The sequence below is a fragment of the Eutrema salsugineum genome, unplaced genomic scaffold (assembly GCF_000478725.1).
Source record: "Eutrema salsugineum unplaced genomic scaffold, Eutsalg1_0 scaffold_11, whole genome shotgun sequence".
NCBI lineage: Eukaryota > Viridiplantae > Streptophyta > Magnoliopsida > Brassicales > Brassicaceae > Eutrema > Eutrema salsugineum.
In genome coordinates, this window is record NW_006256901.1 from 2,272,412 (window position 1) to 2,296,656 (window position 24,245).

Consider the following 24,245-nt stretch of genomic DNA (forward strand, 5'->3'; position numbering starts at 1 on the left):
TTTTAATTTGATGTTTTTGATGATGATGATGATGATGATGATGATGATGATGATGATGATGATGATGATGATGTTGATGATATGGAAATCATTATGAACAAATTGCCTCTAGCCAAGTTATTGTACGATGCAAAACCTGCAATAGTGTAGTTAAGCATGACCATGAGTAGTGGCAGCTTAAATCAACAATTTTGTTTTTGCCCATTAACTTACACTTTTTTTTTAAAATCACTAACAAAATTTCTTGAGAGTTGAACTTATTACCGAGAAACAGCATATTTGTATTTCAGATTTTTATATCATAACCAGAATAAGCCCTCTCTGTCTCTGTGTAACTGGACACCTGCTGAGACAACTTAAGGGAGGGAACACTTAGATCGAATGGGGTTTGAGACAAAGAGATCAAGCAATATTAGTAAACCATTATGACACAACCAGAATTTTCCTAACAAACAGAACAAGAGCACAATAGTTCAAATCAGCAATCTCGAATAAAAGAACCCCTAAACAATGGAGAAAATTCTCATACAATCCAGTAGAAAATTTACTTTGTTGAATTTGCATAAGTTTTGATAAACCTTGGTTTGGTTTGGATATAATAATTGTTGCAGATTGAAAACTCGGTTTTTCTGCGGTTTTTGTCGGTTTAACCGTATGCTTATAATTTTATATAATTGGGTACCTCTTAAACAGGCCGAAGCAAACGATTATTATTACAAAGCCCAACAAAAACATATTTACAAACCCAGTAAGAGATATAATTATGCTCTATCTCTGGCTCTATATATACTCTATCTCTGGCTCTATATATACAGAGAGAAAAGAGAGGAAGTTAAAAAGCTTTCTTTTTTTTTTTAAACCCTAGCTATGAGATGATGGGATGACAATGACGACGACAATTTCTGATCTTCCCAGGGATTTGGTAGAGCAGATTCTATCTAGGGTTCCATTGACATATCTAAGCACAATACGATCTACTTGTAAAACGTAGAACTATATATAAAAAAAATCAGATTCTTGGTGAAAAAGCAACAAGGAAGCAGTTTCTAGGGTTCATGATCAGGATATACGAATACGACTACGACTACGACGATGACTTGACTGATCCACCAATGAAGAAACTAAGTATACCTAATCATCATCAAGTCGAGATATGTGACGTCTGCATTAACTGCGACGGCTTATTGTTATGCGTCATCGATGACCCCTTGAAGCTTTTGGTGTGGAACCCGTATTTGGCCCAAACCAGATTGATTCAAACCAGAAAAAAATTCCTCTACACATCACAAATGCATGCTCTGGGATACAACAACAGCAACATCCGTAACCACAAAATATTAAAGTTTTATATTGACAGGAAAAAGATTATCATAGGCATTGAGTTATACGATTTTAGCTCAGATTCATGGAGGGTTCTTGATGTGAATCAACCGTATTTTATCTATAATACGAGCGCGTCTTTAAAAGGAAATGCTTACTTTTGCGGTTTAACAGAGGATTTTAAGGATTATTTAGTCTATTTTGATTTTACAACAGAGAGATTTGGACCGAGTCTGCCACTGCCGTCTCAACCTTACGTACTTAATTTCGAAAACGTGACTCTATCTAGGGTTACAAATGAGAGGCTCGCTCTATTGTATGACCACTACGCCGCGTATTTCAAGATAAATATTTGGACTACGACTAAGATTGAGCCCAATGCGGTGTTGTGGTCTAAGTTTTTGACACTGGACATGAGACCGCACGAAAGTTTAGTACCGTATCTTCATATGTTTGACTTTGATGGTCAGAGCTTCTTCATTGACGAGGAGAAGAAAGTCGCTGTGTTTTTAGATATATGCGTAAATAAAGAGGAGACTTGTACTCTCTTGATGGCTTACATCATTGGAGAAGATGGATACTTCAGATCTGTCAACATGGGAGAAGTTCGGTATCCTTCGTGGCAATATAGCGGCAAATTTAAGTGCTCTTCTTATGTTCCAAGTTTAGTGAAACTGCATGTTTAGTGTAATTTTGGATACTTTTATTTGTTTCTTGCATCCATCATACTCTTTTGAACGAACGAGACCACTTTTTTTTCCGGTTTGAGTTTCCAATCTGAAATCTGGTTCAAAATTGTTAGTTCTTTTATCTTGAAAAATATTCATTTGATTGTCTCTTTATACAAACTTAGTATTTGATCTCTTTTTGATTTTCTTTTAGATTTGGGGATTTTTTGTTATGTTCTAGGAGGCATTGATATCGTATATATACTCTTGAAAGAAATTAGAGATGATGCAACAAGGCCAGGGGTCACTTTTGAGTGAGTAGAAGATTCGTCATGCATGTGGATCAAGATAAGAAAATCAAGTTTCACTATCTAAGAAAATCGTAGTTAGCTCTCTTTTATGCATTTTAAACAGCAATACTATCCCCTTTTTATTGTTTTTGGGGATTAGCCTGAACACTCGAAATCTATCATGGATTAAAAAAAAAAAAAAAGAGAAGCGTCGTGCGGAAAGTATTTTGTAGTATATAAAATCTTTAGATATCTTAATCATTGATATGAAGTTTATGATTTACACGAGGATTCAACTAAACAATATTTATAGCTTTAAGTCTTAAGGATGTGAGGATTATTTTAAGGAGTTCAGTGACCTTTGGTTTGGTCATGGCCTGGACGCGACTAATAGAGAATAAATCGTACGATGAAGAAGGGACGACGGCTCCCTAGTTCATTGAGAGTCATTTGATCAGTTAATTAAACCCTGACCCTTTGGAGATTTTGTTATTGTAAATATACATATTTACTCGCATACAAACAAAGATGCACAAGTTTATTTGTTTTTTTCTTAATTTTTAATTGAAAAGATACACAAATTTAGCCGTTAAATTTTGGTTGAATGATTTACAAGAAGGTTGTCTGTTATTGTCCGATTGGAGGAGACTGAGCCTCATCACAATCTCACGATTAAAATTAAAATTTGATGTTACAAGAAAAGATAGAAAAGTTACAAATTTTACAGAACTATGTTAAAGAAAAAAATAAATGCAGAATCACGAATCATTATGTATGTCTGTCATTATACGATTATATACCGATCATAGCTTTCATCATCTTATAGAAAGTTTTCAAAATTTTAAATTAGTGCTGATGAAATGTTAATAAGAAAAATGAATGCAGTAGAACCTCTATAAATTAATATCTGATAAATTAATAATCACTATAAATTAATAAATTTCTTTGGTTCTGAGTTGAGTCAGTGTAAAAATCCATTAAATTTAATAAGATAATAAGATAATAATTTTTTTGAAATTCTTATGTAAATATATGATCACAACATAAATATAAATTAATAATTATATAAATGTATATATATAAGATCTAATATACTAAAATGTGATTAATATGTTGTTTTTTTTTTTAAATTTTAAATTTAATAAAAATCATCTATTTACTTATTTACATCAATAAATATTTTTTTTTTTCCATTTAAAATTTGTAAAAGAATTTAGATGTGATAATTGATTTTCTTATGCGTAATTGTTTCGAAATATGTTATAATATAGTCTTAAATTTCGGCATTAACATTAGGGATAATAGCTATAATTATTTTTTTATAAATTTTGTACTTATAAACATTTATATTCTTACATATATTGCATAGCTATATTTAGTAATCCTAAATTTTTGTTTATGTATGTTATTTGATAAGCATATAAGTGTATATTCTTAAATATAATATTATTTATTAATTTAAGAAGAAGATGAGTGAAAATTAATTTTTCTCTATAATTATTAGTTTATAGATAAATTAATATCATAATAAATTAATAAAATATTATGGTTTCGATATTATTAATTTATAGAGCTTATACTGTATAACTTTTGAAGATCAAAATATTCACCTGTTCAACGCGAGAAGACATTTCTTCTCTAAGAATCTTTCTTCTACAGATCAAAATTATTCACCTGTTCAACGCGAGAAGACATTTCTTCTCTAAGAATCTTTGTTTACAGATTCAATGATACAGCCAAGTCTGTAAAGTCTTTAACCAATGGAAAAGAACGAGCCAAATAGAATAAGTACGCATACGTAATCAAGACAAATGATTAACAATCTTATAACTCTAATTAACTAATAAGTATAATATTATATACTAATTAATTTTCTGAAAAATAATTATATAGGGGCAAAAGAATCTGAAGATGGCAGGACACCAACCTCACCATAAACAAGAACATTTAGCATCTCAGCTCCAAAACCAAAGCCGTTTTTTTTTTCTTTCTCCTTCTGGTTCTTTCTTAGAAGAAAAGCAGGTCATGTTAGATTTGTCTTTGAGAAACCAAGAAACTGTTTTTCTATTACTGCAGGTTCGGACACAGTTCTTTATATAAGTGTGATTAGAACAGTGGATGCTCTTATCACGGGTCCACTTTGTTCTCGGGAAAGAATCTTCAAGTCCATATCAGTCACATGGTTAGAGATTAAAATAGACTAATCTTACCTTCAATCAACTACTTTCGTCCAGTAAAGGAAGAAGAAAAAAACAAACACCATTCAATAAAAGACAGAAGCTTGGTGAGGAAAGAAATTTCACAGACCCAAATCTTCGTTTGTTGTCTTGGTGCTTTTTGGGTTAGGTCATACAACCAAAGTGAAGCTTTACCTCTCTCTTTGTGCAAGGAATCTTGATAAAGTTGGTAACTTTTGCTGAATCTTTTTCTCAATCTCTTTGATTTTCTTTTGGGGGTTTTAAATTAGAATGATTTTTGGAATTGGGTCTAAGCTTTTCTTTTCTGAAATCTTGATTTTCCTTTGGATGAGTTTCCATGTGCATAGGGGAGAATCTTGAACTTGAAATTGATGGCACTACTTTGATTGATACCCTCTTTAAGTCAAATCTCCATTGAAAGCGAAGCTGCTGCTTATATATTATTTTTGTAGCATCTCTATGATTTCATCCATTGGAAAAAATAACTTATAATTTTGATAGTTGGGAAATAACAACTTGATTCTTCTCTTCTCTTGTTCTTGGATGGGTTTTTGATAATGTTTCGGCAACTGTTTTTTCAGATATGGTTATACCAATTTGGGGTGAGAAACATTAATTTTTTGGAGTTTTCTCTTTTATCTATTCATCTTCAAGAGGCTTATGCGTATCGGAACATAAAGAACAACAGCTAAGCACAGTCTCTGAGAACTTGGGGATTTGGTAGGATCTGTTGGATGCTAGATTGAAAGAATAATAAAAAAAGGAATCTTTAGGTATGGAAGATGATGGTGGTGGCAACGGAGGCGAAGGAAATGGTGGGTTTTCACCTAATTCAAGCTTTGGGGCATTCCCTGAGACGGCCATGGATTTGGATTTCATGGATGAGCTCTTGTTTGATGGATGTTGGATAGAGACAACAGATAGTAAGAGCTTGAAGGAGACAGAAGAAGCTGTTTTAGCTCCTAACGCCATGAATGAGAGTAGCCCTTTCCTCTGCTTTGGTGAGAACCCATCTCAAGATGATTTCTCCAATCAAGAACCTTTTAATCAGGCTGAAACAAGTTCTGAGATAGCAGAAAAGTTTCTACTCGAAGAAGCTGAGGTGGGAAGAAGTTGGTGGATTGCCCCAAGAGCAAATGAAGGCCCTTCTTCATCTGTGAAGAAGAGACTATTACAAGCTATAAGCGGTCTTAACGAGGCGGTGGTGGATAAGGACTTTCTGGTACAGATTTGGGTGCCATTTCAGCAAGAAGGGAAGAACTTTCTTACCACTTGGGCACAGCCACATTTGTTCAACCAAGAATACTCTAGCCTTGCAAAATACAGACATGTTTCTGAGAATTATAATTTCCCGGCTGATGAGGGTTCGAAAGATGTTGGTCTTCCCGGCCGTGTTTTCTTGCAGAAACTGCCTGAGTGGACTCCTGATGTTCGGTTCTTTAGAAGCGATGAATATCCGCGCATCAAAGAAGCACAAAAGTGTGATGTCCGTGGGTCTCTTGCCCTTCCTGTGTTCGAAAGAGGTAGTGGCACTTGTTTGGGTGTTGTTGAGATCGTCACAACAACTCAGAAGATGAATTACGGGCCAGAACTTGAGAATATCTGTAAAGCTCTTGAGGTTTTTCTCTACCTCAAACTACTTTGTAGATCACGCAACTCTTACCAAACATGTTTAAACTGATACAACCATCAGCCCTCAATCTTGAATGTCTCTTTCACTAGACAGCTTTCTGTAATTGTTCTGCTTCTATCTTTGTGTATCACAATAGCTTAAAGAGGTTGCTGTTTATGCAGGCCGTAGATCTAAGGAGTTCAAGTTACCCTCCAAGCACTGAGGTGCATTAACTGGACTCTTAGTTCATTCAGGTCCTAGAAACAATGATATGCTTTGCTAAGGTCATACACAATGTTTCAAATTCTGCAGGTCTCTAGTGATTTCTACAACGCTGCATTACCTGAGATATCAGATTTCTTGGCCTCAGTCTGCAGATCATATGATTTGCCTCTGGCTTTATCATGGGCCCCGTGTGCTCGGAATGGGAAAGGTGGATCCCGACATTCCGATGAGAACTTCTCTCAGTGCGTTTCGACAATCGATTCCGCTTGCTTTGTCCTCGATGAACAGAGCAATGATTTTCTGAAGGCATGCTCTGAACACCATCTGCTCCAGGGGGAAGGCATTGTTGGGAAAGCATTCAAGGAAACCAAACTGTTTTTCGTGCCTGAAGTGACCACATTCAGCAAGACTAACTACCCTCTTGCGCACCACGCAAAGATATCTGGACTACATGCTGCTTTAGCGGTCCCGTTAAAGAGCAAATGCAGTGGTTTGGTTGAGTTTGTGTTGGAATTCTTCTTTCCAAAATCCTGCCTTGACACTGAAGCAAAACAGGATATGCTCAAGTCACTGTCTGTGACTCTGCAGCAGGATTTCAGGAGTTCAAATCTTGTCATTGACAAAGATATGGATTTAGAAGTCGTATTGCTTGTTAGAGAGGACATGGTTTTCTCAGAGAACCCACTAACTGGTGCAGAAACCGCAGAGTCTTTGAGAGAGATTCATCTGCAAGAATCCTCATGGATCTCTCACATGATAAATGCAAACGAGAAAGGTAAAGGTGTGTCACTTTCTTGGGAGTACCAAAATGAAGATCCAAAAGATGAATTCAAACGCTCATCTGGCTGGGATAACAATCAGCTTGAACCAACCCCCAAAGATTTTCCTTTAGAAGCTCAGCAGTTTCAACAAGCATCAAATTCAGGACTCAGAGTCGACACCGGTCCAAGTACTGAATCAGCATCGACTGGTGGAAATATGTTAGGGAGTAGAAGGCCAGGGGAAAAGAGAAGAACAAAAACAGAAAAAACCATTGGCTTGGAGGTTCTTCGACAATACTTTGCTGGAAGCCTCAAGGATGCAGCCAAGAGCATTGGTGGTAAGAAATTGTTGTGCACCGCTAGAAACATAGCTTCACTCTTTATGAATTATGATTTTTCTTGTTTCTTGGGAAAGCCATAACCAGTACGTTCTTTAGTCCAAACCCATAAATTGGATCTCAAATGAATATGTAACACTAAAATTCAAGCCTGAGGAACACTATCGAGGGAAATATAAACACCCAAGTCTCAGACTAGACCAGAAATTTGTTACATTCAATCTATAAGGCCGTGGATTAGTGTGTGTATTCTACAAACATTTTCATTATGCCTATAATACCGCTCTCTCAGAGGTTCGTTTTTATGTTGCAGTTTGTCCAACTACCTTGAAAAGGATATGCAGGCAACACGGAATAACAAGATGGCCCTCCCGGAAAATCAAGAAGGTTGGACATTCGTTGAAGAAACTCCAAGTCGTTATGGACTCTGTTCAAGGTGCGCAGGGATCTATCCAACTCGATTCATTCTATACAAGGTTCCCAGAATTGAGCTCCCCAAACATGTCCAGTACCGGTCCTTCCTTGAAAAGTAATGAACAGTTACATCATTTGAATGTTTCAACCGAAAACGGTGGTTTGGCAGAGGAAAAACCAACACCAGTGTCACCATCATCTTCTTGCACCAAGAGCTCTGGTTCAAGCACCAATACTGTGTATAATGCAAACACTCTGCAGGTTGCTGAGGATGCTGAAAGGGTCTTAAAGAAAGCTCATAGCGAGGCGGAACTGCATAATGGGAATCAGGAGGAAACAAAATGTCTCGCGAGAAACCAGAGCCATAAAATATTCAAGGAGCCACCACTTCCTGAAAATTTACCTCCATTACCAGGGAGTAGCAACAAGAGCTTAAGAGCTGGAGGGACCATTAAAGTGAAAGCAACATTTGGTGAGGCCAGAATACGGTTTACCTTGCTCCCGAGCTGGGGCTACAGAGAGCTGCAGCAAGAGATCGCCAGGCGTTTTAACATCGATGACATTTCCTGGTTTGATCTTAAGTACCTGGATGATGATAAGGAATGGGTTCTTCTGACATGTGAACCGGATCTCGAGGAATGCATTGACATTTATAGATCCTCGCAGAGCCAGACAATTAAAATAAGCCTGCAAGAAGCTTCTCAAGTCAAGCTGGGAGGTTCTTTTGGTAGCACTGGTCCATCATGATAAACAATCAAAGCAAGGTTGTAACTGCAAAGAAACAGCAAGATTCTACTGATTTTGTACCTCTTTTAGAAATCTTACTTACCTTTTTAGCCTGGGTTTCGTGTATAAACATATTTCAGTATCCTGAATACCATTTTGCAATTGGCAGTAGTAACTGGTCTCCTGCATTGCCTTAACAGATTTTTGTATAAAAGGCGGTGCATTCCAGAAACTTGTATTTATGTCTGTACAATTATTTTGTCTTGTTTCTTAAGCTCTGCAACTACAGGCGATTGAAATATTCTGTGTTTTCACTTCTTGTTCACACTTCTTGTTCCTTAAGCTCTGCAACTACAGGCGATTGAATGTTCTATGTTTTCACTTCTTTACAATCTAATCCATGGTATCATTGATCTACGAGGAACATGAAAAGAATGTGCCAGACTTATACAATATCCATTTCACTATATTGGTTACGATGTAAACACTTAATACATGAAAAAACAATATGCATGTATGTCTATGTTTTGACAAACTTAGTCACTTTGTACCACTCAAACTCCTAAACCAGAAACTGTGCGGACAAAAACCACAAGAATTGTAGCTTACATTTATTTCAATTTGGTAGGTAGTGTTCCTTTGACCCAAAATTCAAAGTTGGCTTCAAATTTCATATGAAAGTGGGCGGCTCTTTTTCCTCTTATCTCCACCAGCTTGGTCTGCCACTTGTGTTCACCCATGTCATTTTAAAATTTTCTCTGACTTCAATGCCTGTTCAACTCTGCATGTATCATATCCAACGAAGCATGCCACTCAATGCCTGTTCAACTAAGTGTCTGATTGATAAAAAAGAGATTTTTTTGTCTTCCAAAATCTTAGAAGGTTCCATATATCATCAGAAGGCTGTGACTAGGAGAACTGAACTTACAGCAACAGTTTTTGTTTCTGTCTGATCGTCCTTAGTACAAATCTAGGAGACTAGCCATATCCTTGATAAACCCTCATCTGAACTTTTCCATCAGATATAAAGCAGATTCATGCAATATCCCTAATCATCGTCTTCCCAGTAGTCTAAGTAGTCAACTCTTGGAGGCTGAAAGCTTGATATATCCCCCTGACCCCATCCCTTCTTAACCCTTGTCAGAGATTTTAGTGCAATTCCACTGCCGTCATCTCTGCAAAATAGCAATTGATAGGGGAAACATTCATTAAGTTTCTGACAGGACATTTAAAACAATTGTCTCAATGTGAACTCAAGTAAAATTAAAGAGTCCTTTCTCTAATGATGTACACGAATGCTTACTCCAAATCTTGGAACCATTTTTTCTTTAAAACCAGAACTTCAAAGCACAAAGCAAAGAACTATGAAAACTCGAACAAAAGGATTTCTACCGGAGAAACAATAGAAGAAGACAAACTAGAAGGAGAGAGTTTTATACCTGTGCAGTATATTCTGCCAATTGTTTCCACCATACTTATTATCCTTAGTCTGGTGTAAATCCCTAGCATTTAGATCGACTTTGTTTGCTACTTCACCAACTGAAGCCATTTCCATCATCTTCTCAGCAAAATTGTTTGCCTCTGTCTTATTTCCCATCTTACCTAAGCCATCTATCACGGGCATCAATGCTGCAGGGTCAAACCCGTATCCCTTGTCTATCATCTTATGCAAAATTCCACTAGCTACTTCTAGCTCATCCTTCTTACATAAGCTCTCAACAAGATCTTTATAAAGAAACGTCCCCAACTCAAAACCTCTATCTAAAACAGTTTCAAGCAACTCAGTGGCCTTTAAGAGTTGCCCTGCAGCAAGCAACTCATTGAACATCAAGCTGTAAAGGCCTTCCTTCTGTCCACAGATACTTACAGCAGTCTCGAAAGCTTCTTGAGCCATGTCAAAGTCAGGGACCTTACAGAACGCTCCAATTAAATATGTGAAGGAAAATACATTTGGGGATATATTCTTCTGCATCATTTCATCTAAGAGGTTAGTTGCATCTTCGACTTTTCCTCCCTCACAAAGATACTTGATTGCGGTATTGTAGGTGCAGATATTAGGAGAAATGCCCTTCTCTTTCATCTCATCCATCAGTCCGTGAATTTCAAATATCTGATTTTGTATGCCTAAGCCCAAGATCAGAGAATTATAAGTCTCTAAGCTCTTATGACAACCTTTCTTCTCCATGTCTTTGAGAACGCGAAATGCAGATGATATTTTCCCCTGTTTGCAGAAATGATGTATGAAAATGTTGTATGCGACAGAGTCCGGTTGCAGTTTCTCTCCCATCATCTCAGCAAACAACTTCTTTGCTTCAGCGAACCTTCCAGCTTTGCACAAACCATTAAGTAAAGTTGAATACGTGATCAGGTCAGGCAAGCAATTGTTCTCGATCAAGCTGTCATCCACTAGTCCAATATATGAATTTCCTAGGTTACCAAGAGCAGCACTTCCATGCACCCGCATTCCCTTAACTATCTCAATAGCTTTATCTAAATCCCCACTTCCACAGAGTCCATCAACTATAATGTTGCAGGTAACAGTATCTATTCCATAACCTTTTTCATTCATCTTTCGCAGCAAATCTTCTGCTTCAGACATTCTTCCCATCTTCCAAAGGCTATGGAGCAAGATATTGCAAGTATAAGCATTTGGTAAGCAATTATTCCTCATCATTTCCTGCAATAAGCTTTTAGCTGCGTCGACTTTCCCAACACTGCAATAACCATGTAGAAGACAGCCATAAGTTACAGCATCTGGGGAAATACCATTTCTTTTCATTAAACCAACGATTGTATTCGCATCGGATAGCATGCCCAATTTACACAATCCATCCAACAAGATATTGTAAGAATAGATACTTGGCCATACTCCTTTATCAATCATTTGCTTAAGGACAGTTTCAGCCTCTATAAACTTTCCATGTCTGACCAATCCCTGAAGCCAAATATTGTAACTCTGCAAACCAGAGAGATCATCATTTTCACTGATCGACTCAAAGAGGGTCTTAGCTTCCTCAAGCATCCCTACCTTGCAGAATCCCTTCAGCATCAAGTTGTACGTTATACGATTGGGACGAGGAAGACCCATATACTCATCTAACTCCATATCACTGAAAATTCTAGACGCATCCCGAACTTTTCCTTCTTTACAAAGCGCTGATATCCTGGAGTTGAAAGTTACAATATCAGGCATCAAACCTTCCTCTCGCATCTTCTCCACCAGTTTCTCGGAATCATCGTTCCTGCCTTCTTTACAGAAACTCGAAATGATGGTATTATACACAACTTTATTAGGCAAAACCCCAGAACTTCTCATCGAATTCAACAACTCTAGTCCTTTATCAGGAAGACCGACTCTACAATACCCACGAACCAAAATGCCGAAAGTAAAATCATTTGGCTTACAACCTTTCTCCGGCATTTCGTCGAACAACTCACGAGCAGCGTCCACACAACTTGAATCACACAAAGCACGGATCAAGAGATTGAACGTATAAGTCTCTGGAGCAATCCGGCAAAGGAACATATCTTTGTAGAGCCACGAAACGAATTCCACACGTCTTCCCTTTATGCAACCTTCAAGCAACACATTATACAAATAGATTCCTGGATGATTCTCGGGAAATCGCGAACGGAGGAATTGGAACTGCGAGAAAGCTTTGTCAATGTGATCCGATTTAGCGAAGATTGACACAACGGAGAGAAGAGTAGAAAATTCTGCGTTTTGGACTGACGAGGAGAGCATAAGACTGTGAAGCTCGTTGATTTCTTCGCGCATTTTGGCTCGAACGAGGATACGAGCGATGGTGGGTGCTGCAGATAAAGACATTCCATGGCTTTCTTCTGAAGGAGAAGAGAAAATCCTCTTGAAGATGCTCCACGCCAACCTCGGATTGTTCGTGTTCTTCAACAAAGCCTTCTTCACTAGTGTACCAGATTGTTCCATAGAACACAGAATGAAATTCGATTAGAGGGTGTACGTGAAAACAGTTTCCTAAATTGGTCTCATAAGAAAATATTAAATTAAATACGGGCCAAAATGTAATAACAGTTAATCTTTTGGGTCTATTATGTAAATAACAATAAGTTTTAGACTAAGTAAACGCTTTTCTTCTACCTTCGTTCTAAAGTCGCATTTCTCTCAATCATCTTCTGAAGAATCTGATTCCGATCAAAAATTGCAGAAGAAGATGTCTCGCCAATCGTTTTCTCTACTGAAGAGTCTCGGTAGAATCGCTTCCGGGTCAAAAACTCAGACCCGATCCGTGACTTACATGCCCAGACCCGGCGACGGGAAACCACGACCGGTGACTTTGATCCCCGGAGACGGAGTCGGTCCTCTGGTGACGAACGCGGTGGAACAAGTGATGGATGCGATGCACGCGCCGGTTTACTTCGAGCCGTTCGTAGTTCACGGAGACATGAAGAGCTTGCCTGAGGGATTGCTCGAATCGATTAAGAAGAACAAAGTGTGCTTGAAAGGCGGGCTCAAGACTCCCGTCGGTGGTGGTGTGAGCTCGCTCAATGTTAATTTGAGGAAAGAGCTTGATCTCTTTGCGTCTTTGGTCAACTGTTTCAATTTGCCTGGTTTAGCTTCTCGTCACGAGAACGTTGATATCGTTGTGATCAGAGAGAACACTGAAGGTGAGTATGCAGGGCTTGAGCACGAAGTTGTTCCTGGTGTCGTTGAGAGCCTTAAGGTGAATTTTCTCTTGAATTTTTGGTTGAAGATGTGATTTGGTAGTAGATTTGAGTGTTTACCTTATTGTTTTTGAGGAGAGTTTGATCAATATTTAGAAAGTTCTGGGAATTTTTGCTCTCTAGGTTGAGTTCTCTGGGCGTCTAGAATCGATTTTAGATGCATTTCTTGAATCAAATGTCACAACCATGATTCTGTTAATGTGATTTTAGTGAAGTACTTAGCTTAACAATCTGATATGTCCATGATCTCGAAGTCGACATTCACAGATGCACATTGATCATCATTATTTTTTATATGCGAGTGCCCACTGGTATTATCCAAGATGTCTCTGATACTTAATGTTATGCTAGGTGATCACAAAGTTCTGTTCGGAGCGTATTGCGAAGTATGCGTTCGAGTACGCCTACTTGAACAACAGGAAGAAAGTTACAGCAGTGCACAAGGCCAACATCATGAAACTAGCTGATGGTTTGTTCTTGGAATCTTGTCAAGAAGTTGCTAAAAAGTACCCAAGCATCGCCTACAACGAAATCATTGTCGATAACTGCTGTATGCAACTTGTAGCAAGACCAGAGCAATTCGACGTCATGGTAAATATGATCTAGCACTTGTTGATGCTTCAAACTCGCTTCCTTCAATTCAGATTTTTTACATGAGTCTTCTTTTGCAGGTTACGCCTAATCTCTATGGTAATCTAGTTGCAAACACTGCTGCTGGTATTGCTGGAGGCACTGGAGTCATGCCTGGAGGTAACAATAGTCTGCGATAAGATCTTCTTAATGCACAATAGAGAAACAGATTCTCTAAATGTTCTGTGAATTTTGTTGACAGGAAATGTTGGAGCAGAGTATGCAGTGTTTGAGCAAGGTGCATCAGCGGGAAATGTTGGGAAGGACACGACGCAAGAGCAAAAGAATGCAAACCCTGTCGCGTTGCTGCTTTCATCAGCTATGATGCTTAGACATCTTCAGTTTCCATCTTTTGCTGATAGGCTTGAAACCGCCGTGAAGCGTGTGATCGCTGAAGGAAAATGCCGGACTGAAGATCTTGGTGGAAACAGTACTACACAAGAGGTCGTTGATGCGGTCATTGCAAACTTGGATTGATTCATCACTGTTTATGCTTCCAGAAAAGTGGTAGAATTCATTCACACACGCTCGTGTACACTTTGTTTTTCCACATTCTTTCGAGATAAACTCGAGTTGAGTTTCGAAATTTCCACTAAAGAAAAGAAACAAAACATGGTTCTTGTTTTATTTGGGATGTTGCTCTCCCAAGAAGAAAGGAAAGGAGACATGCTCCTCTGATCTTTTTGTTGTTCCTATACTTTTGAATAAATGAAAGTTACATGTAATTTCTTATAAAAAAAAGGCTTTACTGTTCTCTGGTTTAAGTACCAAATATTTGTCAAAAGTTGAATTAGATAAACCAAAAATGCTATGCTTCAAGTGGAATGTAGTGAGCATTTTTGACTTTGATTGAGATGTATTACAAGAAATCTAATGAAATAAACAATGCAGTAAGTAACATAAACCAAACAAGAAACCAAATTCATGTCAAAAATGTTAACTTCTCCATACAACACAGAGGACAAGTTACTAAAAATAGAAGAGAGAGTCTTCTGAAACTAGATCGCTGTGCAAATAGATCAATCTCTCAACAGACACAAGAAGCTTGTCTAGAGACAAAGAGCAAGGGAAGAGCTACTTTGTGCCATGGAAGGAGGAGGAGTAACAAGGGCAAAACAGAGGAGCCCACCCCACCTGAAAGACCAGATACTTATGTCGTGTCCTTGTTCCAATCCATTAGCCTTGACGATCTCGTTCCACCCACAAGTCAAAGCATAATTCCAGCTTCCTTTCCCTGAATCTTTCTTCATCTCCCATCTTTTCAACATCACACCCCACTTTACATTCCTTTGATCCACGAGAATCGCTCCAATTCCAATCTTTTTAACGTTGTTGATGTCTTCTTCAATGATCCTAGACTCGACAGGCGTCAAGAAGTCTTTACGGATCAGCTCGTTGAAAGGCATCGAGAGACGGCACTCTGCTGGGTTCACATCTGTTTTGAACAGAGTCCTCTCGAAGATTAGACTCAAGTCTGTTCTCTCTCCCCACTTAACTACAGTCTCATTCGTGTCTTTCATAAACTGTGTTAGCCACTCTGGAGTTTCTCTGCCTTCCCATGAAAAAGTATCAACCTTTGCTTTCTTGGTTTTACCAGTACTACGCTTACTCTCTTGCACGGCACGTCTCTTGCGGGTTTTGCTCTCTGTTAAGCACGAAGACAGAGACGATTGGGAATTAGGGTTTCGTGTGTCTTCTGTGGCGGAATCAGCGAGGAGCGACGAAGAAGAAGAAGAAGAAGGCACATTAGGGTTTTGTTGTGGGTTTCTTTTAGAAACAAATCTCTTAACCGAAGTTCTTGATTTTCTTGGGAAAAGATGGAAGAATCTCTTGTCGCTCTCTTCTTCTTCTTGTTTCTCAGTACTGTTGCATTTGGATTTTCCTTTACGTTGTTGTTCTTCTTCGTAAAACAAAACGGCTGCGTCCACCAAATTACAGAAATTACGCGAGGAAGTATCCTTCTCCGCAGCCCCGAGAAGATCGCTGTAATACATCATCGTCGTTAACCAAAAAAGAAAACTCAAATTTCTCAGAGCAACAATGGTCAGAGCCAGGAAGAAGGAAATTGAGAAACTGAGAATGAATAAGCGAAAGTGAGAACAAGAATGCTTCTTCTACATTATATACTTTACACCTTTTCCTTTTTTTCCTTTGAGCTTAGTGGGTTTAATTACTGTGATTAGTCACTCATTAGTGACTAATTATCTTGCCGGTTGTCAAGTTTCCTTTTTCGTTGATCAAAAGAGACTAACGGTCGAAAGCTAACCCTAAATTACGATTTAGTCCCTATTACGGTATTTCCTCTCTTTTTTCAGGCTTATTTTTTGCAAAAGCTATAAATTTCCTGTTATTGTATTATTTAATATTGCAAAAGCTTAGGTCTTACGGTTAGTTTCTGGCGTAATAGGGATATGTTAGGGTTTGGATTAGGTCAAGGTTCTTCTGAGCCATCGGCTCTGTTTGTGTAGGTGAACTCATTGCCTTGTTTCGAAACGCCTTCAAGTCTAACCAGAGAATTGCTCTTCTTAAGCAGGCAGAGAAACAGTCATTCTTCTGTCTAGATCATAGATATATGGCCATTCCTAGATTACTCTTCATTGACTAGCCTATATGTAAAATAAAGATCCAAGAGGCAATTTTCAACTTCATGTAGACTTGGCTATGAATCTGGTAACAAGACTATTACTTCTCTTAACCTTTTATGAGGTTTGTAATGAGTGGTGTGACAAGAGAAGTAGTTCTTAGTTTTGTGGTCTTCCTTGTTTTGCTTCTTGGCAGGTGAAGTGACCCAAAACTCTAGAAGAAATGCTTACTATACTGCAGAGAGTGGTAGAAGATAATCCATAAGTTATGGTGACTGCTAAGGTTTAAGCAGAGGAAAAAAGAAGAAACATTTTTCGCCTGAGAGAGGAGCAAGATGCTGAGCTCTTCAAGTCGATCACATTGTATAGCTACATTGATTCACTTGGAGAGTGCTAGAAACAGAAGAGTATATATAGTTTTATAAACTAACTTCCAAAAGGACAGTTTAGGGAAAAGACAAAGCAAAGTGGTCGTTGACGTTGACGTTGACGCAGGTCATTGCAAATTTTGATTGACTCAAACTTTAGAAAAGTGTTATAATTCATACACGCTGGTTTACGGGTTTGTACCTCTATTTTTCCACATTCTTTTGATTGGATTTCGAAATTATCCACTCGTTCAATTACAATTTTGCTCTCCCAAGAAGAAAAGAAATGGATACACATGCTCTGCTGAGACACTCTAATCACACAAAAATAATCTAACTTGAATTACACTCATTTAACAGATTTTTAAAAAGAATAACGAACATATTAAATAATAATTTATTATCAAAAATCTTTTATTAAAAATATATAAATCGAGAATTCGAAAAATCTTAAATATTTAAAGAAACTAAAAATTATTTAATTAAAATTCTTTTTAAAAATAATTATAAAATGCGCTCTAACTCCCAGACATAACACCGCAACGACTGCCACAAGTATTACTCTTTGATCTCACCTGAAATATAAGAAAGAAGTGAGTATTCGAGAAAAATACTCAGTGAGGATGTGTTCTTGGAACACACAAGATACTTTGACATATTATTGAAATAACAATAATGAGTATACATAATATAGACATCAAACTCAAGCAACAATCAACCTAGAATAACTAATATTATTATATAATATATATATATATATATCTGATTCTAATATTAATAAATAAATACAATCATTCAATCATTCATATCAATCAACCTAGAGATTCTCTAACACATTATATATTCCCAAAGAACTTCCGTCAATGGTACTCATTCTCTGCCACCACCCGTTCTGGGTTTGACAAGTTACTGGTGCCACCATCCTCAACTCAACAGGGCTTCACAATATTCAGTCATTCACTGTAAACCGTCAAACAATTTATCGATCACTACAACTTCACAATCTCAATTCTTCGTTGTAGGCCGTCAAACAATATTGTAACTAAATAAATATTATTTCAATTAACTATTAAATAACTTAAAAGCTTATTATCATATTCCAGTATTTTTCATTATTAATTATCATTAATAACCAATCAATAACATATATCAATCAGCATTATCAAATACCAATCATCAATCATGTTAATACCTATACTAAGCATACACACATTACTAAATCAACTAATATATTTTAGAAATCCACAAAGTTGTCCTCACCTTGATTTAAAAGAACTTGGAATAGCACTTGGAGAATACGGCGGTCAACAATGGTTGCAGCTGGAAAATATCCATATTAAGAACACTTCAATGCTGCCTCAGAAACACGCTCATAACTCGACAACCAACCGTTGGAATCTTGATCCCACCGTTGAAACTGGAAACAGATGTACCGTGAAGCCCTCCACAAAATTTAAGCTCGATCGGACTTCAGACGAGTCGTCTATGGTCCTTTGAAGTTGCTGCGTCGAAGCAAATTTCTGGGTTGTAGGTTGACACAGATGATTCTTGTGCAGGAAGAAAGCGTCGTTGTGGCCTGACCGTAAGTCCGATGACGATGCCGTTTATTTCTGTGGCTTTGTAGCAACGATATCTTTCCAGAGGCACCTTGATCACGGTTTAACTCTCTCTGAAGCGACGGGAATCTTCCTCACAAAACTCCATCTCGGATTTATGTCTTCTCCTTCAACTTTTTTCTTCTCCAGGCCTCTCCTCCTCTCTGTGCAACCAACAGCTGCGGTGGTGGTAGATTAGAAGCTCTGGTGGCAGTGGATCCTCCTCTGGAGACGTGAAGCTTGTGGTGGTGGAGGTGGTGACTGGAGGAGACGAAGACAGTGAGCTCTCTCTTCCTTTCTCTCTTCTCTTCTTCTTCTCTTCTCTCTCTCTTTTCTTCTCTTCTCTCTTTTCTTCTTTATGGCTGCTCACTTTTCCTCCATTCTTTTTTTGGTTTTATTAGGGTTTGGTTTAGAGGATTTGGTTTAGAGACAAATTGCATAAATTATAATATGGATTTGGGCCTTATTAGGTGTTAAGAAGGATATTGAGTAGTTTAGGTTTCTAAAAAAAAGAGCTAAAAAAAATTGGGCCAAAACTAATATTTGGGATGTCACATCAGCTCTTTTTGTTGTTGTGCTTTTTATAAAAATGTTAATTACTATCAACTTCTTGTAAAAGCTTTACTATTCTTTGACTTTGGCAACAAATGCTGAATTTTTTGTTCACACATAACAATAATACAAGGACGTGATACTTCAAGTGAAACGATCTCTTTTTTATTTTAATCAGAACTGTACTTAGATTCACACTCATAAAAAGACAACATCATAACATTACTAGAGAAGACAAAGACAGAGCAGAGCAAACTGAATCAACACCATCACAAAACTGAAGCTTGAGCTGAACGTTGAAGCATAGTTACCAGGAGGTCCAGGACCACCAGAATCTGTTCATCAAATTATTATTAACTCATTAATCGCCATTACACAATAACAAAATGTGCAGGAACCTGAATGAAACAAACCTGGACAGGAATCTGGAGAAAGAGTTGTGAAGATGGTCTGGTTGGAGTAACCAGCATAGGCACAAGAAAGAGGCCCGCAAGAGGTACTGGTCGTGTTACCTATAAACAAACTCTCTGCTCCTTCGCATCGTGAAGTCGGGCAAGTTGGCCAGTTCGAAGGCTTAAGCTGAGAGGCTTCACAGCTTAATCTGATCCACAAAACACAAAACCATCAGAATCTAATCAAAAACCAATCTTTATCATATTGGACCAAGACAACTCCAAGATTATCCATCACTTACGTCCAATTGTTTGAAGCGGCACAAGAGCACCTGATGCAATTGTTTGCAGTGATGGCGTATGAACTGTTAGGCAGAAGCATATTAGCGTCCAAAGAGTCGTTCCTCACAGAAGAGCTACAAGCTGCAATTCAAAAGTTCTCAACTTTCTTAATAATAGCTCAAACCCAACTAGAGTTGTCCAGTGAAACTACCAAAGTCATAGACTTTTTTCAATAAAGTTCCGTTTATACGGTTTATTTCATCTAAACCATCATCAAATTCAAACCCAACTAGATTAGTCCAATGAAACTGCTAAAAGTAATAGACTTTTCTCAATGAAACTTATCTAAAACCATCATCAACCTCAAAAACCCATTGAGATTAGTCAAATGAAACTGCTATTGTCACAAACTTTTCAAAATCAAAAATCAAATTCAAAAGTTTCCTCTTTTGTGTTTTTACCTCTAAGAGGGACGTCTAGAGGGTTATCAGCGAGGAGCTGAGCATCGCCGGAGATCCCATTGAGCCGAGCAAGCGTCGTGTTGTCCGTTCCAAACTGAGCTGCGATCTCACCGAGGGAGCTTCCAGATTTGACCACGTGTGCGTAGTGAACAACATCTCGACCGTCCAATTTATCACAGCTACATGGCAAAGGGATCCAAAGCTTTTGACCGACATTGATTTCGTTAGCGTCGGGGATTGCGTTCATCTCACTGATCTTAGGATACAGAACCAACGCTCCGAAAATCTCAGACGCGATGAAGAAGAGCGTGTCGTCTTTCTTGACTGTGTAAACCGGAACCCGGTTCGAGACGCCGGTTCCGTTGGAGCAAGAGCAAGGGATCGGGATGCGAACGACCTGGTTCGGGATCACGCGCTGAGCGCGTGTGGTGGAGAGTGGGAGGTTGTTGGCTTCGAGGATCGAACGGAGCTTCTTGACAGCGAAGAGGGTTTGGATATTGCCTAACGTTGTGGCGTTCTTGCTTGAGTAACCAACGAGAGAACGACACGTGGAGGGTGAGTCACCGGGTTCGCCGCATTTGAAGTTTCCTGTCATTTGGGCGGAGAGAGAGAGGAGGAAGGAGAGGGCGATGAGAAGAAAGGGAAGGGTAAAACGGGAAGTTTCCATTATTTCTATTTGTTGCCGGAGAGTTCTTCAGGTAATGGTATTTTCTTGGTTTGTGGGAGTTAAAAGGACGAGGAAGAGAGTTGACCAAGAGGAGACTTTTGGAGTTTGACTGTTGACTTTTGTGAAGATAAATGAGAACACAACGAGAAACAACAGTCTGGCATTTTACATTGTGTCGTTTGCTTTGTTCCCTAATGGAAAAAAATAAATTTATATCATGATAGTCGAGAAGAAAAGACTTCTATTATCATTTTAAAAAATGTTTTATGACATAGAAAAATCTTATTATACTTTTCAAAAACTTGAATTGAAGATTCCACCAATAATAGACATAAGTGATTAAGGTAATGATGGTTTATAATACTCCTACAGAATTCAAGTTGGTCATTGGAAGACATAATGATAAATAAAATAATTAGGCACGAGGAAGAAGACTTATTGTAATATTCCAATCATGATACAAAATTCGGATAAATTGAGATATAGCCAGATAAACCGGAATTCAGTCTAAGAACAGAATTTTAAATAAGAGACAAAGTTGCCTAAAGTAAACCAAGAACAAAAGATTTGATAAGAACCAAACTCGAATATTCGGAAACAACGCATGACCAAATGAGAACAAAGCTAGGAGTAATAACTACTCCAATTACTGTCAATTCAAAGGAAATATGCATTAGAAGATGTAGGCTCAAGATTAAATAGTATGGCGTTTCAGACAAGAAAGAGACGAATGTCAGATCTCGTATTCATAATTAAGATTTTCTATTGTCCAAAGAACAAATCAAATGAAACAGTTAATGAGAAGAAAGACGACCATAGTTTTTTTTTTTTTTTTTGAACAATAAAGACGACCATAGTTCAAATCAAATAATAATCAAATTCAAATGGTTTGGTCGTAAAAAAGAAAGAAATAATCAAAACACTCCAAAAGTTTTCATTTTCAAAAGCTGTACTCCATAAATTACTCAGTTTATGTAAAAAAAAAAAAACACATCTAAGCAAGGCTTCCCTTTCTGTCGTCGCTGTTTCCTCTTCTTTAACAAACTTTTAAAAGTTATAATTTTCTCGGGAAAATGATATTAACCTCACTTTTTTTCTACTTTCTATCACCCTCTCTGCCTCATAATAGACTTTACTTCTCACCTAACTTTCAAAGTCTCTCTCTTTAACTTTCTTTTTTCAAAAAAATCCTTAAAAATTTGTCCATTAGTACAAGCTGATTCTCGAATCTCTGGGGGATTCCCAAAAAAAAACTTGATTTGATGGGTTGTACAACCTCCAAGCTCGACGATCTTCCTGCGGTGGCGCTTTGTCGCGACCGTTGCGGTTTCCTCGAAGCAGCGATTCAACAACGTTACGCTCTCTCCGAGTCCCACGTTGCCTACACACAATCCCTAAAATTAATCGGCCCTTCTCTTCACAGCTTCATCAACCACCACCACCGCTTCGCCGGAGGAGAGTCTCACGACGACCCGGACGATTCGCCCATCTCGGATTCTGGGTCGGGTCATATCGAATTCGATTCGGATTCCGACGAAATCGATTCCTTGCATCACTCTGATCACTCATCGTCTCCTCTGCATCACCATCTCGACGATGACGAGGATCCGGGTTTTACCCGTTACTCGAATCCGGGTCCTCCTCCTCCTCCTTCTTACTCCGGGTCGTATCTGCATATGAATTACATGAAGAATAGTTCGATGCCTCCTTCCGTCGTCTACGAGCAGAGACCTTCGAGTCCTCAGAGAGTTTACATCGGCGATTCATCAACTTCTAATCCATACCCGAATTACGGACCCGGGTCTTCTCCATCGTCGTCGAAGCCGCTTCCTTCGCCACCAAAGTCAGAAGCTTGGGATTTCTTAAACCTTTTCGATTACGCTCCGTACACTCTTACTCGGGATTCGAGAGAGGTGAGAGAGAAAGAAGGTATTCCGGATTTGGAGGAAATGGATTTTCAGCGAGAGGTTGTGAAGGAAGTACAAGGGAAACAGAAATTCGCCGCCGGGAAACCTCCGGTTCCAGCCGCGGCCACCGTGGATGACAAGGAAGAGCCGCCAGGTAACTCCGGTGGTCAGGCTTCTCTGTATCAGACTAGGCCAAGCGTGTCGGTTGAGAACGAAGAGAAGGAGGTTCATCTGGTGGAGAAGAAAGTTGTAGAGGATGGTGGGGACAAGGTACGGAGGAGTAACGCAGCGCCACGTGGCGGTTGGTGTGGCGGAGTCCGGCGTGGGGTGCCTGAGGTTGCGAAAGAGATTGAGGTTCAGTTCTTGAGAGCTGCAGAGTCAGGCAGTGAGGTTGCAGTGATACTTGAAGTGGGCAAGCTTCCTTATGGTCGCAAAAATGGTAGATTTCATCAATATTTGCTGCAAATCTTTGTTCTTGTCATCAAATCTTTCGTTTTTTTTTGTTGTTTCTTATGATTATGTGCATAAAGTTCGATTCCTTCTAGTGATTCTGTTGCAGAATTTTCGATTCTTTGTAGAAATCTAGTGATTCTGTTGCAGAAAGCTCGATTCTTTTTAAAAATCTAGTGATTCTGTTGCAGAAAAGTTCGATTCTTTGTAGAACTCTAGTGAATAGAAAATTGTTGTTTTATGTCAATACATGATTCTCTTGCCACTTCTGTGAAAGTTATAAGCCCTATTCAACTTTAAGTATATATTGGTTTTGTAAGATGAAGTAAAATTCGCAGGTGTTTGAAGTACCATTAGATGATTTTAATTCTGCTAAAAAGTGGATTGTGACTTTCTGTATTTGTGTTTGTATTGGAGCAGTTTCGTCGAAGAAGATGCAGAGGGACACTCCATCGCCGTCTGTGTTGTCGTCATCTCAACCGTCAACCTCCAAGAAAGCTGAAGCGTCTTCTTCTTCGGTTGTGGCTGCACCTACTTACGCAGAAATTGAGTCAGAGCTTGCATTAAGGTCTCGTAATCTTTCTTCTACATTGGACAAGCTCCACCTCTGGGAGAAGAAGCTTTACGTTGAAGTCAAGGTAAATGAATCCATAATTTGTCTGTCTTAGGGACATTAAAGGTGTGTGCTGTTTTCTTAGTTCATCTTCTTCTGTTGTTTACTCTTTTCTGGTTTGAACTATAATTCTGTGTGCGGCTTCTCATGTAGGCTGAGGAAAAACTGCGTGTGTTACACGAGAAAAAGTTAAGGACGCTGAAGCGTTTAGATGAAAGAGGTGCAGAGGCTCCAAAAGTAGATTCAACAAGAAGATTAGTGAGAAGTTTGTCCACGAAGATAAGGATTGCGATTCAAGTTGTTGACAAAGTATCCGTTACAATTAACAATATAAGAGACGAAGAGCTTTGGCTGCAACTAAATGGATTGATCCAAGGGTAAGCTAGATGAAGTTTAACTCTTTTTATCTCATGAACTGTGAGATGTCATTAGATTTCTAACTCCTTCTTTCAGGCTTAGCAGAATGTGGAAAGCCATTCGGCTCGCGAGCGCC

At 38.5% G+C, this 24,245-nt stretch overlaps 7 protein-coding genes across 11 annotated transcripts in view; 4 read left to right on the forward strand and 3 right to left on the reverse strand.

Annotated features, from left to right (window-relative positions):
- Positions 1-886: 886 nt before the first annotated feature.
- Positions 887-2,006, forward strand: LOC18026280 (F-box protein At3g49510). The gene is given in 2 exon segments (XM_024160418.1): positions 887-1,000; positions 1,002-2,006. Coding segments are annotated over 2 exon segments (1,119 nt in total).
- Positions 2,007-4,418: 2,412 nt separating this feature from the next.
- On the forward strand, positions 4,419-8,850 carry LOC18026281 (protein NLP1). 3 transcript variants are annotated; one of them, XM_006409283.2, is made up of 5 exons: positions 4,419-4,684; positions 5,131-6,094; positions 6,271-6,312; positions 6,401-7,412; positions 7,726-8,850. In XM_006409283.2, the coding sequence occupies exons 2-5, from the start codon at positions 5,252-5,254 to the stop codon at positions 8,571-8,573; spliced, it is 2,745 nt and encodes a 914-aa protein (XP_006409346.1). In that variant the 5' UTR covers positions 4,419-4,684; positions 5,131-5,251; the 3' UTR covers positions 8,574-8,850. The 3 variants fall into 3 exon arrangements, with proteins under 3 accessions (XP_006409346.1, XP_024016456.1, XP_024016455.1); XM_024160688.1 differs by having other exon boundaries at positions 4,420-4,684; positions 5,058-6,094; XM_024160687.1 differs by having other exon boundaries at positions 4,421-4,680; positions 5,058-6,094.
- A 146-nt stretch (positions 8,851-8,996) lies between these two features.
- LOC18026282 (pentatricopeptide repeat-containing protein At2g17140) lies at positions 8,997-12,510 on the reverse strand. 2 transcript variants are annotated; one of them, XM_024160689.1, is made up of 3 exons: positions 9,992-12,498; positions 9,481-9,727; positions 8,997-9,333 (listed from the first exon to the last, which is right to left on the reverse strand). In XM_024160689.1, the coding sequence occupies exons 1-2, from the start codon at positions 12,496-12,498 to the stop codon at positions 9,601-9,603; spliced, it is 2,634 nt and encodes an 877-aa protein (XP_024016457.1). In that variant the 3' UTR covers positions 8,997-9,333; positions 9,481-9,600. The 2 variants fall into 2 exon arrangements, with proteins under 2 accessions (XP_024016457.1, XP_006409347.1); XM_006409284.2 differs by having other exon boundaries at positions 8,997-9,727; positions 9,992-12,510.
- Positions 12,511-12,684: 174 nt separating this feature from the next.
- On the forward strand, positions 12,685-14,624 carry LOC18026283 (isocitrate dehydrogenase [NAD] regulatory subunit 2, mitochondrial). 2 transcript variants are annotated; one of them, XM_006409286.2, is made up of 4 exons: positions 12,685-13,252; positions 13,605-13,844; positions 13,925-14,003; positions 14,086-14,624. In XM_006409286.2, the coding sequence occupies exons 1-4, from the start codon at positions 12,743-12,745 to the stop codon at positions 14,358-14,360; spliced, it is 1,104 nt and encodes a 367-aa protein (XP_006409349.1). In that variant the 5' UTR covers positions 12,685-12,742; the 3' UTR covers positions 14,361-14,624. The 2 variants fall into 2 exon arrangements, with proteins under 2 accessions (XP_006409349.1, XP_006409348.1); XM_006409285.2 differs by having other exon boundaries at positions 13,617-13,844.
- A 308-nt stretch (positions 14,625-14,932) lies between these two features.
- Positions 14,933-15,880, reverse strand: LOC112089670 (B3 domain-containing protein At3g25182-like). Its single transcript, XM_024160419.1, has one exon. The coding sequence runs from the start codon at positions 15,878-15,880 to the stop codon at positions 14,933-14,935; it is 948 nt and encodes a 315-aa protein (XP_024016187.1).
- Positions 15,881-19,148: 3,268 nt separating this feature from the next.
- LOC18026284 (lysM domain-containing GPI-anchored protein 2) lies at positions 19,149-20,933 on the reverse strand. Its single transcript, XM_006409287.2, has 4 exons — positions 20,116-20,933; positions 19,675-19,795; positions 19,394-19,581; positions 19,149-19,315 (listed from the first exon to the last, which is right to left on the reverse strand). The coding sequence occupies exons 1-4, from the start codon at positions 20,780-20,782 to the stop codon at positions 19,206-19,208; spliced, it is 1,086 nt and encodes a 361-aa protein (XP_006409350.1). The 5' UTR covers positions 20,783-20,933; the 3' UTR covers positions 19,149-19,205.
- Positions 20,934-21,981: 1,048 nt separating this feature from the next.
- Positions 21,982-24,245, forward strand: part of LOC112089671 (nitrate regulatory gene2 protein) — a 6,282-nt gene continuing 4,018 nt past the window's right edge. Inside the window, exons 1-4 of the mRNA XM_024160420.1 lie at positions 21,982-23,128; positions 23,560-23,777; positions 23,906-24,129; positions 24,206-24,236. Coding sequence (XP_024016188.1) covers positions 22,045-23,128; positions 23,560-23,777; positions 23,906-24,129; positions 24,206-24,236 — 1,557 coding nt within the window. The 5' untranslated portion in view covers positions 21,982-22,044. The remainder of the gene's footprint in view (positions 23,129-23,559; positions 23,778-23,905; positions 24,130-24,205; positions 24,237-24,245) is intronic.

Coding starts and splice junctions, on each gene's coding strand:
- LOC18026283 (XM_006409286.2), top strand. CDS start 12,743: ATGTCTCGCCAATCGTTTTCTCTACTGAAGAGTCTCGGTAGAATCGCT. Junction 13,253..13,604: donor GTGTCGTTGAGAGCCTTAAG/GTGAATTTTCTC, acceptor ATGTTATGCTAG/GTGATCACAAAGTTCTGTTC. Junction 14,004..14,085: donor CACTGGAGTCATGCCTGGAG/GTAACAATAGTC, acceptor TTTTGTTGACAG/GAAATGTTGGAGCAGAGTAT.
- LOC18026281 (XM_006409283.2), top strand. CDS start 5,252: ATGGAAGATGATGGTGGTGGCAACGGAGGCGAAGGAAATGGTGGGTTT. Junction 6,095..6,270: donor ATATCTGTAAAGCTCTTGAG/GTTTTTCTCTAC, acceptor CTGTTTATGCAG/GCCGTAGATCTAAGGAGTTC. Junction 7,413..7,725: donor TGCAGCCAAGAGCATTGGTG/GTAAGAAATTGT, acceptor TTTATGTTGCAG/TTTGTCCAACTACCTTGAAA.
- LOC18026284 (XM_006409287.2), bottom strand. CDS start 20,782: ATGGAAACTTCCCGTTTTACCCTTCCCTTTCTTCTCATCGCCCTCTCC. Junction 19,582..19,674: donor GCCGCTTCAAACAATTGGAC/GTAAGTGATGGA, acceptor TTTGTGGATCAG/ATTAAGCTGTGAAGCCTCTC. Junction 19,316..19,393: donor TTCTCCAGATTCCTGTCCAG/GTTTGTTTCATT, acceptor TTTGATGAACAG/ATTCTGGTGGTCCTGGACCT.
- LOC112089670 (XM_024160419.1), bottom strand. CDS start 15,880: ATGATGTATTACAGCGATCTTCTCGGGGCTGCGGAGAAGGATACTTCC.
- LOC18026282 (XM_006409284.2), bottom strand. CDS start 12,498: ATGGAACAATCTGGTACACTAGTGAAGAAGGCTTTGTTGAAGAACACG. Junction 9,728..9,991: donor TGGCAGAATATACTGCACAG/GTATAAAACTCT, acceptor GCTATTTTGCAG/AGATGACGGCAGTGGAATTG.